This window comes from Canis lupus, chromosome 23 (assembly GCF_003254725.2).
Source record: "Canis lupus dingo isolate Sandy chromosome 23, ASM325472v2, whole genome shotgun sequence".
Lineage (NCBI taxonomy): Eukaryota > Metazoa > Chordata > Mammalia > Carnivora > Canidae > Canis > Canis lupus.
In genome coordinates, this window is record NC_064265.1 from 10,626,957 (window position 1) to 10,640,892 (window position 13,936).

Consider the following 13,936-nt stretch of genomic DNA (forward strand, 5'->3'; position numbering starts at 1 on the left):
AAATAAGTCCGTCAAATCTGTCATTACATTGTGATGCTTAGAATAGTGCCATTTTGATAGAAAAAGAACTGAATGAAAATCTGTATTAAATTACTGAAAATAGGAAAATTATTGATAAAATTAAATTTCATTTGTCAAAATATTTTGAAATGCAGTAAGTTTGATTTAAGTTTTTTGGTTTTGTTGTTGTTTTGCCTTTACTAATGGTTGCCTGAGAAGGTTCTACATTTCTTTAGCAGAAAGTCTTTTTTATAGGCCACTTACCTTTTATGCTTAAAAACATTTCCTTAATGCTATCACTGGTTAACACATAATGGGGCTAAATGATAAGTTTTCTTGGGCAGGCATCATTTCTAATACTAATGTTTTCTTTATATAAATTTAATTCTGGGAGTGTATTCAAAGATATCTTAAAATTTGCAAATGCTGTGCATATTAAATATGTGTTGATTTTTTTCCCTATGTATCTTTTTTTCATTCTTTCTAATGGCTACATAGTTATCCACTACCCCTTCTCACTTGGATGATGTACAATTTCTAGTGGCTTCCTGATTGGCTTCCCTGCTTTTCTTTTGGTCTCTCATCTTTTTTTTTTCTTTTTAAAGGATTTTCATTTACTTATTTTAGAAAGAAAATGAGAGCAGGGGGAAGGGCAAAAGGTGAGGGAGAGAGAGAATCTCAAGCAGACTCTGCTAAGTGCAGAGCCTGATGCAGGGCTTGATCTCAATACCCTGATAACATGACCTGAGCTGACACCAAGAGTCAGGTACTTAACTGACTGAGCCACCCAGGTCCCCTACCATCTTTTTAACATACAGACACTAGAGTGAACTGTAAAAGGCCTAAATCACAGTACATTCACCTCCAGTGGCTTCCTAGTGCACTTTGGATTTCATTCAACATCCTTATTCATCTGGTCTTTTCCTCGTTTCATAGTTCCCTCACTTCTCATTATGCTGGTGATCTGTAGTACCTTTCCCAAAGTTCATACCTTTCTTTACACATTTTCTCTGCATGAAGTGTTCTTCCCCTTCTTTAGTTGGCTGGCTGCAACTCCTCTTCTGCTCAAATGTTCCTCCATCATACCTCACTCTTACCTAGAGTTGCCCTTCTCCTCAACCAGTCACTGTTCTCACCTTCTTTATTTCCTTCACAACGGTTCTCTTTAAGTTTTGTTTTTATTGCTTAAATTTCTAATAATGCAAGCTTTACTAGATGTATGAGCTTGATTCTGTGACTCTTCGTCACTGTTATTGCAATGCCAGTAACATGAAAGGTGTTAAATTTGTTCAGTTATTAAAATATATTTCATTTAATGGATAAATTATTTTTATTTATTCCCTTGTTGATGAGCATTTGGGTAATTTCCAGCAATTTCTATGAATGCTTCACTGTGTAGACCTCTTGGCATGCTTCTGTGAATATTCCTGCAGATTACATTTATATTTTAAAAATGCGGGCAGCCCAGGTGGCTCAGAGGTTTAGCGCCTGCCTTTGGCCCTGGGGCATGATCCTGGAGACCCAGGGTCAAGTCCCACGTCAAGCTCCCTGCATGGAGTCTGCTTCTGCCTCTGCCTGTGTCTCTGCCTCTCTCTTTCTCTCTCTCTCTCTCTCTATCTCTCATGAATAAATAAATAAAATCTTTTTTAAAAATTAAAAACTTAAAAAATATATAAAAATGGAATTTCAGAGTGAGAGGGTGTTTATATATAATGGGTAGTGCCAACTTCCAAAAAGTTTCTGCCAGTTTAACTACAGTTAACTCTTGAATAATGTGGGAATTAGGGACATCAGACCCCATGCAGTCCAAAGTCTCTGTATAACTTTGATTCCTCCAAAGCTTAGCTTGCTAATAGCCTACTGTTTATAGAAACAAACAAACAAACAAAAGCCTTACCAATAATATAAACAGATGATTAAAAGTTTGTTGTATGTATTATATATTGTATTCTTACCATAAAGTAAGCTACGGGAAAGAAAATGTGAAGAAAATCCTAAGAGGAAACACATTTATTACAGTACTGTACTATTAAAAAAATCCATGTATACAAGAAACAAATGTTGGCAAGGATGTGGAGAAAAAGGAACCCCCTTGCGCTGTTGGTGGAAATGCAAACTGGTATAGCCACTGTGGAAAGCAGTATGGAGTTTCCTCAAAAAATTAAAAATAGAACTACCATATGATCTAGTAATTCCAGTACTGGGTATTTACCCAAAGAATACAGAAATACAAATTTGAGAAGATATATGCACCCCTATGTTTATAGCAGCATTATTTACAATAGCCAAACAATGGAAGCAGACCAAGTGTCCATTGATAGATACTGGATAAAGATGTAGTTTATATATATAATGGAATATTATTGAGCCCTAAAAAGAATTAAATCTTGCCATCTGCAACAACATGGAGAGAGCTAAAGAGCATAATGCTAGGTGAAATAAGTCAGAGAACGATATACCATATGATCTCACTCATGTGGAATTTGAAAAAACAAATGAGCAAAGGGAAAAAAAAGACAAACCAAGGAACACTCTTAACCATAGAAAACAAACTGATCGTTATCAGAGTGGGGGGTGGGGATGGGTGAAATTGGAGGTGAGGGTTAAAGAGTACATGCATCAAGATTAAAAAAAAAAAAAATCATATGTAAGTGGACCATGCAGTTCCAATCCTTGTTGTTCAAGGGTCAACTGTATATTCTTAGCAGTGGGTATTAATCTTTTCAATCTTTGCCAGTTGGATAAGCAAAAAAATTAGTTTCAATTATATGTGTATATTTATTGCTTATTTTCTATTTTTCCTTTGAAACGATGGTTCCTGCTCTTCCTCTGATTTTTATTTTCTTAATAATTTTCCTTAGTTTTTTGTATACTACTAATGTCTTTAATCATATTCACCTGTCTTGTGATCAGCATGTCATTTTTTAAATGACTTTGTATGCAGTGGGTTTTTTGCGTAGAATTTAAACATTTTATGTACACAAATGATCCTTCTGGTTTCAGAGTTTCAAGTCATGCTTATATTTGGCTTCTTACCATTGTTTATTTCTGTATATACTGCCCTTGCTTATATATCTTGTTTTATCTCATTGCTTTATTTCCTACATGTAAATATTTGATGAATGTAGGTTTAATTTTAATATAGTGAAATAAAAATAGATGAAAACAGGATAAAAGAAATTTTTTTAGAAGATAAGCCCACCTAATACATAATCCTGCCTCCCATTACTTGAAGTATTACCCCCTTTCATTTATTAAATTACCATATTATATCTTGGTGTTTGATCACAGTACTCTCTTAGCCATTCATATCCCAAATACACAGATCTTTAATTGCTGTGGCTGTTGATTTATAATGTATTTTAGTATCTGATAGTTATTTCAGTCTTTTTTTTTTTATTATTATCTTTATACTTCAATTCCAAATGAACTTAAGAATCATTCATTTTCACTGCTGAAGAAATCTGAGAATTTGGGGGGGATGCATTAAATTTGTAAACTAAGTAAGAGAAAACCAACAGTGTCTTTGTATAATACAAAAGTTTACCTCTTGTGTGTACTTTGTTTTTATAGTTGCTTTTATGAATGAGATCTTTTTGCGATTAATGTTTTTCTAATCTCTTTGTATATAGGAATTTGTGTATAATGGCCCCTTTTATTAAAAACTTAGCCTAACCATTTTCTGTGCAGCCTTATCACACTGTAACTTAAAATGAGTGTAAAAGGGGTCTCTAGAGTCTTAACAAAGAACGTCCTCAAGTTTAAAAGTATTTAGCTAATCATCGTTTTTGTGAACTGGAGAAAAATAGGATTTTCAGTAATGGGAACAGACCCTCCTGCAGAGCTTATAGTTTTTAGCCTTCTAAAATAGACTTGTAGCCTGTTTAAGCTTTTGTGACTGCTGCCTCTGTAAGGAAACAGGAATATTTATTTTATTCTCATCTTTGAGACTTGAGTTTGTAAGGTTTATTAGCTAGTTTAACAAAAGTATACATGAAATACTTGTGTCTTTTTTTGGACAGTTAATTGAAAAGATTAAAGTACAAAGATTTTCTTATTTTAAAATCATATTTGGAGTTTATCTCAAATGCCAGTAAGAGCTATTTCCCTATTTTATTTTCAATCAGTTATTTTTGCTATGCAGAATATGTTAAATGTTACATTTAACAAACAGCCATGTAATCATGGTGACTCAGATTAAGAGACCTATGTAATTTTGCTGTATTTATTTGATTAAAAAAAAAATGCTGAAAAGTTGAAGCCATCTTTAATACCCTTCCTTCCTGATTTCCTTTGCATCCAGGTATTAAAGAGCTAGCATGTCACCTTTGTACTTTTACTGCATAAACAGTATTAAACATTTTGTTTCTTTAACTTAGCTGACATAAAATTATATTTGGTTAACTATAAAAATGTGGGTGTAGGTAAAGGCTATTTCTTATGTACTTTGAAATAACTGTTTTAAAATATCTTTTTGGTTGCCTATATTAATATGGGCTGGAGAAAAACTATCTGCTTTTTGTAGTAGTGATTTGTTCTTAGAGTGGATAAAGTGAAAGTGTGTTTTAAATCATTTTCTTTTTTTCTAAAGGATCAAGACTATTTTAGGATTGTTACTCATCAAAGATGCTGTGTGAAGCTCCTCATTGGTGAGATTGAGGATATTTGAGAAGTGCAAAAGAAATTACCATAGTTGAATTATTTTAAATAGTAAAGTCATATTATCAGACACAGGAGGCCTAAATATGCTATCAATGATTATTCAAGGAGTTTCTTACATACAAGGTATACATGTACTCTATAAAAATATAAAAGAATTGCATTAAGAATGTGGCAAGTTAGAAAGGCTACATGTTGGCAAATAAAAAAATTAAGCATTTAACTTCAGAATTTAGAACTTTCTAGGTGGGGTGGGGTGTACATTAGATGGTTGGATGTGGCTATTACAGACTATCCTGAGGTAATGGTTGATGCTGCTCACATCTTGGTAGGCTGGCCACTCATACAGGGCCTTCTGTGAAAATTGCCTGCTTATGCTCCATCAGTATTATGGAGCTATGTATCAAATGCCTTGTAAGTTCTTTAACTTTTAACCCAGTAGTTGGAGCAATCCTAATGTGGAAGAGAAGTGCAAGAAACAAAGAGAATCATTTATATGGAAACATGTTTGTTCAGCATTGTTTGAATAGCAAACTAAATGGGGGAGGACAAACTTAAATATTCAAGAAAATGGAAGATAAGGTTAAATTACAGCACAGATACATTATACAGTGCAGATGAAAATATTTTAAGGGTCTAAAATACTAGGAGTTTCCTATGTTTATATTGAAAGTATACCTAATAGTAAGTTTAGTAAAATACTGAATTTACCAGAATGTCATTAACCGTGAGTATCATTATTATGGGAATGACAAAAACATTACTTTATGCTAAGTGTATATATTACTTTATAGGTAGGGTAGAGAATAGAGAAGACAATAAAATGAAGAAAAGAGATCATTTGAGAAATGTCTTAATTTTTCCTAGTCACAGGCAGTTCATATTTTTTCTCATAGCCATTTTTACACCTATGTATTTAAAGCTACTACAAAGGGCATTAATGTTAGGACTTTTGGAGGAGCAAAAGTGGCATTAGAACTTTGTTTTTTATTGGCCGGTGTAGGAGGACTCCTCTCTGAATACACAAAGACATAGCTGAGGAGTAAAAGTAGGAAGGAAATTAGAGTTGAGTTGTGATTTAGAATTGTTAGTGATGAATGAAAAGTGCCCAAACAAGAAGATTTGAGATTATACATTTTTTAACAGGCAAGGTTTTAGTAGTGACAGTTAATAAAAATGTGTATGTATGTGCTTTTAGATTTACAAAGCAAGTTTTACTTAGAACTGTTTTTAATCCCTGAGGATTTTTCATAAATTTATCATGCTCCTGAATAGAGTTGTGCTTTCTTACTTGAAAACAGTTAGTGATTGGCTTTGGTTCTTCTAGTGCAGGATATTGGAAAGTGAATTGTTGGTATGAACTGCCAGTATAAAACTGTGACTTTATAATAGATCTGCTTTATTATTTTTTTTAAAGATTTATTTATTTGTGAGAGACCTACAGAGAGAGAGAGAGAGAGAGGCAGAGAACATAAGCAGGCTCCCCTCAAGGAACCCGATATGGGACTCGATCCCGGATTCTGGATCCTGGGATCATGCCCTGTGCCAAAGGCAGACACTCAACCACTGAGCCACCCAGGCATCGCTGCTTTATTTTTACATAGCAAAGTCACTCCTAGTTAGTAATACTTGAATTTTGTGACATATAAGGTAATATAATTTGTCCTAATGGAAACTGGAGAAGTAAACTTTAGTGTAAAACATGTATCATGTCAAGAATTCTCACGTAGACTGACAGAAGGCTGTTTCAAGTACACTAGGTGAAGTAGAGGCTCCAGTTCACTCCTTGTGAAATTGAGTAGCAGCTAGTAAGGCTAGTCTTTTATAAAAGTGGTGTTTGCAAGAAACACCATCCTTTTTGTAGCCACGTAATGAATTAATTATGTAATTAATTATAATTATTCTGTAGGAGGGCACAAATATTACATATTATTAATGGTCATTAAGGTGATGTGAGTGTTCATTAGATAATTGTGTCTACTTTCCTGCATATTTGAAATTTTTCCTAATGAAAAAGAAAAACCTAGAATGCTTAAGTAGTCATGTTAGAAAAGCTGAAGGAAAAATTACTCATAAGTAATACTTTGAATAAAGGTATGGATCAGGTTGAACTTTTCACCTAAGTAGAAATTATTATTATATATAGAGGATATATATTTTTTCTATCCCATATCTTGTTAAACCTTTATAGATTTTTAAATAAAAAAAATAATTTTGAGGTAACTGGAAAGAATACATGTTTAAATAACATAAAGAAAAAGGAAGGATGTATGTATCCATTACCTCACTAAATTGGATAAATGGGCAATCCTGATCACCCTCTTTCTTTGTAAAAGCACCACTTGGTGGGGATAAAGCTGGCAAGACCCAGAGGATTCTAATGTAGTTTGTACTTAGTGATCACTTGTATCTAGGAACATTTAGTACATCATGATTCGTTAGCATCTTCCCCCCCTTTATCTTAAGCTGGTATGTAATGGACTTCTCCCCATTTTTGTTTCCCCTAATTCTTTCTGAAATGCCTATTAGGTGGAGCTTAGATCCCCTAGATCAATCATCTTGTTTCTTTTTATATTGAGCATCTTTCTCCTTTATGCTCTAGGAGTTTTTTTTCCTCAACTTTGGTTATCTAGTGAACTTTTATTATCTCCAGTCTTTTTGAGGGTAATTGGAACGAATGTGTTTCCTTCCCCACCCTTACTCCTATTTTAAAGTTCTGTGTTACTCTGGAGTCAGTTTTTCTGTTGGTTTTTCTTGAACTTTTTCCTTTGATTTTGAAGGTTTTCCTGATGTATTTGGTAAGCCTTGGTTAATTGGGAGCTCTAGGAATGGGCCCCTGATGATTGGGAGGGTGTGGTGGAGAGGAGCCAGCCCTTGAGGTGAAAGTGCTGTCCATAGGAAGAATGAAGAAGGCTTTCTTTTTGGGCAAGATTCTGGCCTACTTCTCTTTGGACAGTATATTCAATTTCTAAAGAAATTTCTAAAGTGAATAGTTCTCATATTTTTGGTAAGTTGGATTTGTCTGCAGAATAATGTGGGAGTGAGTTGGTATATACTGTTAATTATGTAGATCCCCATTTTCCTTCCTGCTTATTTCTATTTCTCAACCCGTTGGAATGACACTTGGCTTCCCTCACTACATAGAATTGTAGTGAAGAGCAAGAATAATTTTTATGTATGCTCCATAAATTTTAAAGTACTATAAAAATAATAGTATTTACAAGACCCCAACATATAAATTGATATCGTAAGTTTGTAATAGGAACTTGCTTTTTTTTTTCCATTGAATCATTATAAATTATGGTCAAAATATATAGGTCAGTCCCCATAAACAGATTTTACCCAGTAACATGGTTAAATGTCTTGTATTTACATCAACAAGGAAACAATACTATAATTTTTTTTTTTCCTTAAAACCATATTCACTTGAATCTTGAACAATGTAGCAGTTAGGGGCACAACCCCTGCACAGTCTGAAATCTGCGTGTAACTTTTTACTTGCCAAAAACTTAACTGATAGCTGACTGTTGACCAGAAGCCTTACCAATAACATAAACAGTTGAGTAATGCATATTTTGTATGTATATCATAGTGACTGGTTTCTGAGCCCGGTGGCATTAGCCAAAGGAGGAGCCCAAGATAGAACATATTTTTTTTAAGTCGCCTTTCCGGGAAATATACCTGGGAGCTGGAGTGGAGCTCTCAGTTTCCAGAGAGGTGGAAAAATAAAAGCTAAAATGCAGCTTCAGTGAGTAGAGAACATGGGTATTTCTTAAAGTGTGGTCTGTAGAAATCTTCATTAAAAATTTAGGTTTCTATGCCCCACTCTAGTCCTGTTGAATCAAAACATTAAACACGTAATCCCACTTGGTATCTTAAAAGATTCTTATTGACAGGAATCACCTTTATTATTTTCTGACCTTCATTTTGTCATGTAAAAAAAGATCATCAGTGTGTTTCTACTGTGGACACTAAACAATTGTATCCATAACTCTTGTTATCTTTATATATCAAGTGACCTTTGTGGCTATAAAAATCTAGTACTGCAAGAGCAATTTTAGGAATAATTAACACATGCTTCCTTTACATAGAGCACATAGGACTTCAGAGTGTAGTTTCCAACTTCTTTAAACATTTAAACTCCTTTTTACATGGATAGAGTACTCACTTCATGCTTAAATATTTTAGTCCATATCTTTACATATTGGTAAACCAATATGTTAAGTTGTAGTGTAAGATAAACTTGTTTACGGGAATACTTTGTGATAAAGGAAATGTTATTATTAGGAATATCTGGTGGTTGTGAGCCTTTACAAGACCCACAGTTCTAATTTGCAAGTAGTTTCCTATGTGATTCAGTGTTTTCCTATTACACAGTGAGGCCAAAATGTAAACATAGATGCTAGGATTTACATATATATAAATTATGTATTTATATATATAGTACTTTTGTAATATATATATATTTTTTGTAATGATCAAAACAGCATTCTGGTCAGTAATAGTTGTATTTATAATACATCCATACTATAAATTTGAACTAGACAGATTTTACTAAAAGGGTGATTATTGTGTTGCAGATTTACATTTGAAAAGTAATTTTAGTTAGTAACAGATCTCAAACCCAGTGTTCTGATCCAGTCAGCAAAACCTACTTTGTATTTTAGATGTCTTTGTATTCTATCAGGAAAGAAAAACCATTAGTGAAAATCTAGTTTTTTTTTAAAGTCCATGTCCAGTCTCACCAGAAAGATCTCTGAATTTTTCAGTGAAAGAAGTTAAAAAGAGAGGGGAGAGGTATTTTGGGAATTCGAGGAGTTATTTCCTACCTTGGCTTTCACTATAAATTTTCTTCCTCCTCAACAATAATTAAGCTTTCTGACATCCTGAATAACTGTAATTTGTATTTCTACCTAAAAAGAGGTGTTTACTAAAAGAGGTTCAGCAGTGGTGGAGCTGTGGGGAGTGTATTAAGGAGACCATGGAGTCTGGCTTTCACTCTCACATGGTAAAGGGGGATTTGGGGGCTTTTTGTGGATATAATCCATGATGTTTAGCAGGTCATCCTAGTGACTTAAAAGTACTAAAAACTAATTTTAAATCCTAATGACTTGATTAACTCTTTTAGGGTACCTGAAGCACACCATACAACGGTTTTGAAAATCCTGTGTGGGGAATGGCTACCCAAGGTTTGTATCAAAAGTCTTTAGTTACTGAATCGGGGCTCTGCTTCATTGCCATTAACCCAGTCTGGCTCAGATCCCCCTGCTTTACTCTCTCCCTGCTTACTTGTCAGGCTACCTTTTGCTCCATTTTCTGCTCACTCCTCCTAATGGCTTGGTGAAATAGCAAACAAGCCACCAGCAGGAATCTAGTCTGGATGACTGCTTCTGGAGCCTGGATGCAGTACCATTCTTCCACTAATTCAGTGAGTAACTGTTAGGTGGTCCCTTAAGAGTATAGATATTTCATCACTGAGCTAATCCTGGCTATCGTTGTTTATTCTTGGCTGACTTTCAGATTTGACTATTTCTAACAATATTTCAATGGGTCATCACAGATATTTTAATGAATATAACATCTCCATGGTGGTAATGCTAATATTGTTTGATTTTTATAGCTGATTTGATGGAGCTGGACATGGCCATGGAGCCAGACAGAAAAGCAGCTGTTAGTCACTGGCAGCAACAGTCTTACCTGGATTCTGGAATCCATTCTGGTGCCACTACCACAGCTCCTTCTCTCAGTGGTAAAGGCAATCCCGAGGAAGAAGATGTGGATACCACCCAAGTCCTGTATGAGTGGGAACAGGGCTTTTCTCAATCCTTCACTCAAGAACAAGTAGCTGGTAAGTATTTTATTGCCTTAATAAAAGTTAGAAGGCAATTTTAAGAATGATTCTTTAAAAAGTTAGTATGTAATAGCTTAAATAAAATGGTGTGGTAAAGAAAACATGGAGTGATTGTAATGTTACCTTTACCACTTAGGGTAGCACAAATTCAGGTGAATGCTGAATTATGGACAGTGAGTGTTGAATTTATTTTTTCCAGATATTGATGGTCAGTATGCAATGACTCGAGCTCAGAGGGTGCGGGCTGCTATGTTCCCTGAGACATTAGATGAAGGCATGCAGATCCCATCTACACAGTTCGATGCTGCCCATCCTACTAATGTCCAGCGTTTGGCTGAACCATCACAGATGCTGAAACATGCAGTTGTAAATTTGATTAACTATCAAGATGATGCAGAACTTGCCACACGTGCAATCCCTGAACTGACAAAACTGCTAAATGATGAGGACCAGGTAAGTAAGGACATGGCTAGCTTTTAATCTGCTTTAAAGGAAACTCTTAAGGAGCCTCAGAATGTTTATCCGGTATCAGTATTTGAAAATCATAATTCTGTCTCTTAATTCCTATACATTATAGGTGGTGGTTAATAAGGCTGCAGTTATGGTCCATCAGCTTTCTAAAAAGGAAGCTTCCAGACACGCCATCATGCGTTCTCCTCAGATGGTGTCTGCTATTGTACGCACCATGCAGAATACAAATGATGTGGAAACAGCTCGCTGTACTGCTGGGACCTTGCACAATCTTTCTCATCATCGTGAGGGCTTGCTGGCCATCTTTAAGTCTGGGGGCATTCCTGCCCTGGTGAAGATGCTTGGGTAAGAAAACATGGTTAGGATGCTTGAAGCTAAGGAGGAGAAGGGTGCCATCACAGCCTTTCTGATGAGGCTTTTTTTTTCTTCCCAGTTCACCAGTGGATTCTGTATTATTTTATGCCATTACAACTCTCCACAACCTTTTATTACATCAAGAAGGAGCTAAAATGGCAGTGCGTTTAGCTGGTGGACTGCAGAAAATGGTTGCCTTGCTCAACAAAACAAATGTTAAATTCTTGGCTATTACAACAGACTGCCTTCAGATTTTAGCTTACGGGAATCAAGAAAGCAAGGTAAAAGAATTTTTCTGAGTATGGCTCATGGAGCATTGGGGAATCCAGTGTCATGTCCTTCTGTGGACTCTTGCACATTCTTTGTATGCCTCACCCTTTGTGTGTATCCTAGAAAAAAAGCTGGACATCTCTTTTTCTTTAAATATTTGTTTATATAAGGCTAGGTGATAAGGATATAGTGGGCATACTTAGAGCTTTCATACTTAGGTGGAAGATAGGTACTAATTAGAGATAATAACCTAATTACTATTTAATTCATGTATCTGGAAGAAGTAGAGGGGCTGTGATAGCATATACGTGAACCACACCCTGCTTGGAAGGTTTAGAGAGACCAGTGGAAGGAAGTGATAGTGGAGTTCAGTTCACAAGGATGAGGAAAGACTGACTAGGTGAAGGTGAGAGAGAGGAATTGACACCTTTGAAAGTCCTACTGAGAGAGGAGAGGGATGAATTTACAGAGTAAAGAAGAGGAAAGGTTTGAGATGAGAGTATTGAGATTAGCAGGGCAGGTCCTTCAGGGCCTTGTAGAATATGTTTTTAAAAAGTAATGGAAAGCAGTTCAGTATCAGCAGAGGCATGAAGTGAGGAGATTTGTTTTTAGAAAATCAGGATAGTTTGGAAGTAGGGGTCTGCAGGAAAGTAAAGGGCAAGAATGAGTAATTATTTTATGATACTTCATTTTAAGTAGGTGAATAATGATTAGGAAAAGCCAAGAGCCAAATCATTAGGAGTTCTAAGCACCTGTTCTGGCTCAAATTTTCAAGAAATCTGCTTTGATATACCATTGATATATGGACAGTACTGTTGCATACCAACATGGTTTCTGTTTCTTTTGTTCTGATCAGTGTGAGAGGAAGAATATTGGGGAAAAGTTGAGATATTCTTGGGAGTACTGGGATGCCTGAATTTGAGTGGAATGGTGTAAGAGGGGCTAAACGTGGTCCCAGTATGGGAATCTGGGGTAATGGGGTTCAGGGATATATTTAGGTCAATGGCAAGCTGGCTGAAATTCTTGTATGATAAAAATGGGTTGGTAATGTGGCTTTTCTTGGGCATATGGTGAATGTTCCAAGTAGTGTGGCTTTTCTTGGGCATATGGTGAATATTCCAAGACTAACAATATTATATACACATCTTTTTAGCTGATCATTCTGGCTAGTGGTGGACCTCAAGCTTTAGTAAATATAATGAGGACCTACACTTACGAGAAACTCCTGTGGACCACAAGCAGAGTATTGAAGGTGCTGTCTGTCTGCTCTAGTAATAAACCAGCTATTGTAGAAGCAGGTAAGTATTCTGAGTGTCATGTGTATAGCATATTATAGTTCTAATTAGATTACTTGTCTTAGGAAAAGGGTAATACAACTTGACCTTAATGGGCTGAAACTGAATAGAACCAGTTTGCAGCCAAGATCACATTCAAAATATATGTGCTACTTGACACCTTGCATTGGTGCTGTTTAAGCCTCATTTAGATAGAGTTCTTGTTAGCCATCAAAAATGATGGCTGATTACTTGGCACTCTATGTTATGTGCGTGTTAGTAGCAGAGGAAAGGAATAGGTGGACCAACCAGGGCCTTTTGTTTTTTTATCATAAAGATAGTTACTCTTTAGCTACCTAGCATCAGTTCTTTCTTAACCCACTTAATAGTATTTACCTGGACTCTGAAACCAAGTTTCATATCAAAATTGGAAGAGGAGAAATATGAAAGCATTTATTAGAAGAAAATACTGGGAATAAAGTGTAGGGTTGGTAACACCTATTTTTCTCACTTGTCTAGAGTAATTTGAGAATTTGTGGGAGAGAGGGGCATTATGATTACCCAGGATAGCAGCTGGCACTGAGACAGACAGGTGTGGCTGCATTCATATTCAATAAGGGGATGAAATTCTGCCAGCTATTCCAGAAATACGAGGAGTGCTTGCAGAAAAATGCAGAGTTTTGGATTTAATTGGAATCCTTGGAGTGAAGTGATAACGTCAGTAGATAGCTGGAAATGTGTATGGGACTGGGGACCTAGGTGTCTCCATTTTAAGAAGTTAGCTAGGTTATTCTGCTGTTCATTTGTGTGTTCTGAAGATATTCAGCACCTGTGTTTCAAGCACTGGAATAAGCACGTGGTCTGCATTGGCTAACCAAGCAGATAGGGCCCCTGCATTTATTCTTCCATTCTGTGAGAGTGACAAAAATATGTAAAAGATGGGGGCATTACAACCAAGAATGAATTCTGTAGGGGAGAAAGGAACAGCAAATATGGATACAGAATTAACAGGGAGGGAGGAAGGAGGGAGCTTCCCTGAGAAAGGGATGTACAGTGG

General features: G+C 35.8%; 1 protein-coding gene across 4 annotated transcripts in view; it reads left to right on the forward strand.

Annotated features, from left to right (window-relative positions):
* The window catches only part of CTNNB1 (catenin beta 1), a 39,183-nt gene that overhangs the window by 16,182 nt on the left and 9,065 nt on the right, over positions 1-13,936 (forward strand). For 3 of the 4 annotated variants that reach the window (XM_025461197.3, XM_025461199.3, XM_035704683.2), the window contains exons 2-7: positions 9,788-9,848; positions 10,280-10,507; positions 10,710-10,963; positions 11,088-11,326; positions 11,415-11,616; positions 12,759-12,903. In XM_025461197.3, the coding sequence (XP_025316982.1) occupies positions 9,836-9,848; positions 10,280-10,507; positions 10,710-10,963; positions 11,088-11,326; positions 11,415-11,616; positions 12,759-12,903 (1,081 nt within the window). In that variant the 5' untranslated portion in view covers positions 9,788-9,835. Of the gene's footprint in view, positions 1-9,787; positions 9,849-9,955; positions 10,088-10,279; positions 10,508-10,709; positions 10,964-11,087; positions 11,327-11,414; positions 11,617-12,758; positions 12,904-13,936 lie in introns of those variants that run through there. The other variant, XM_035704685.2, reaches the window with a different exon arrangement.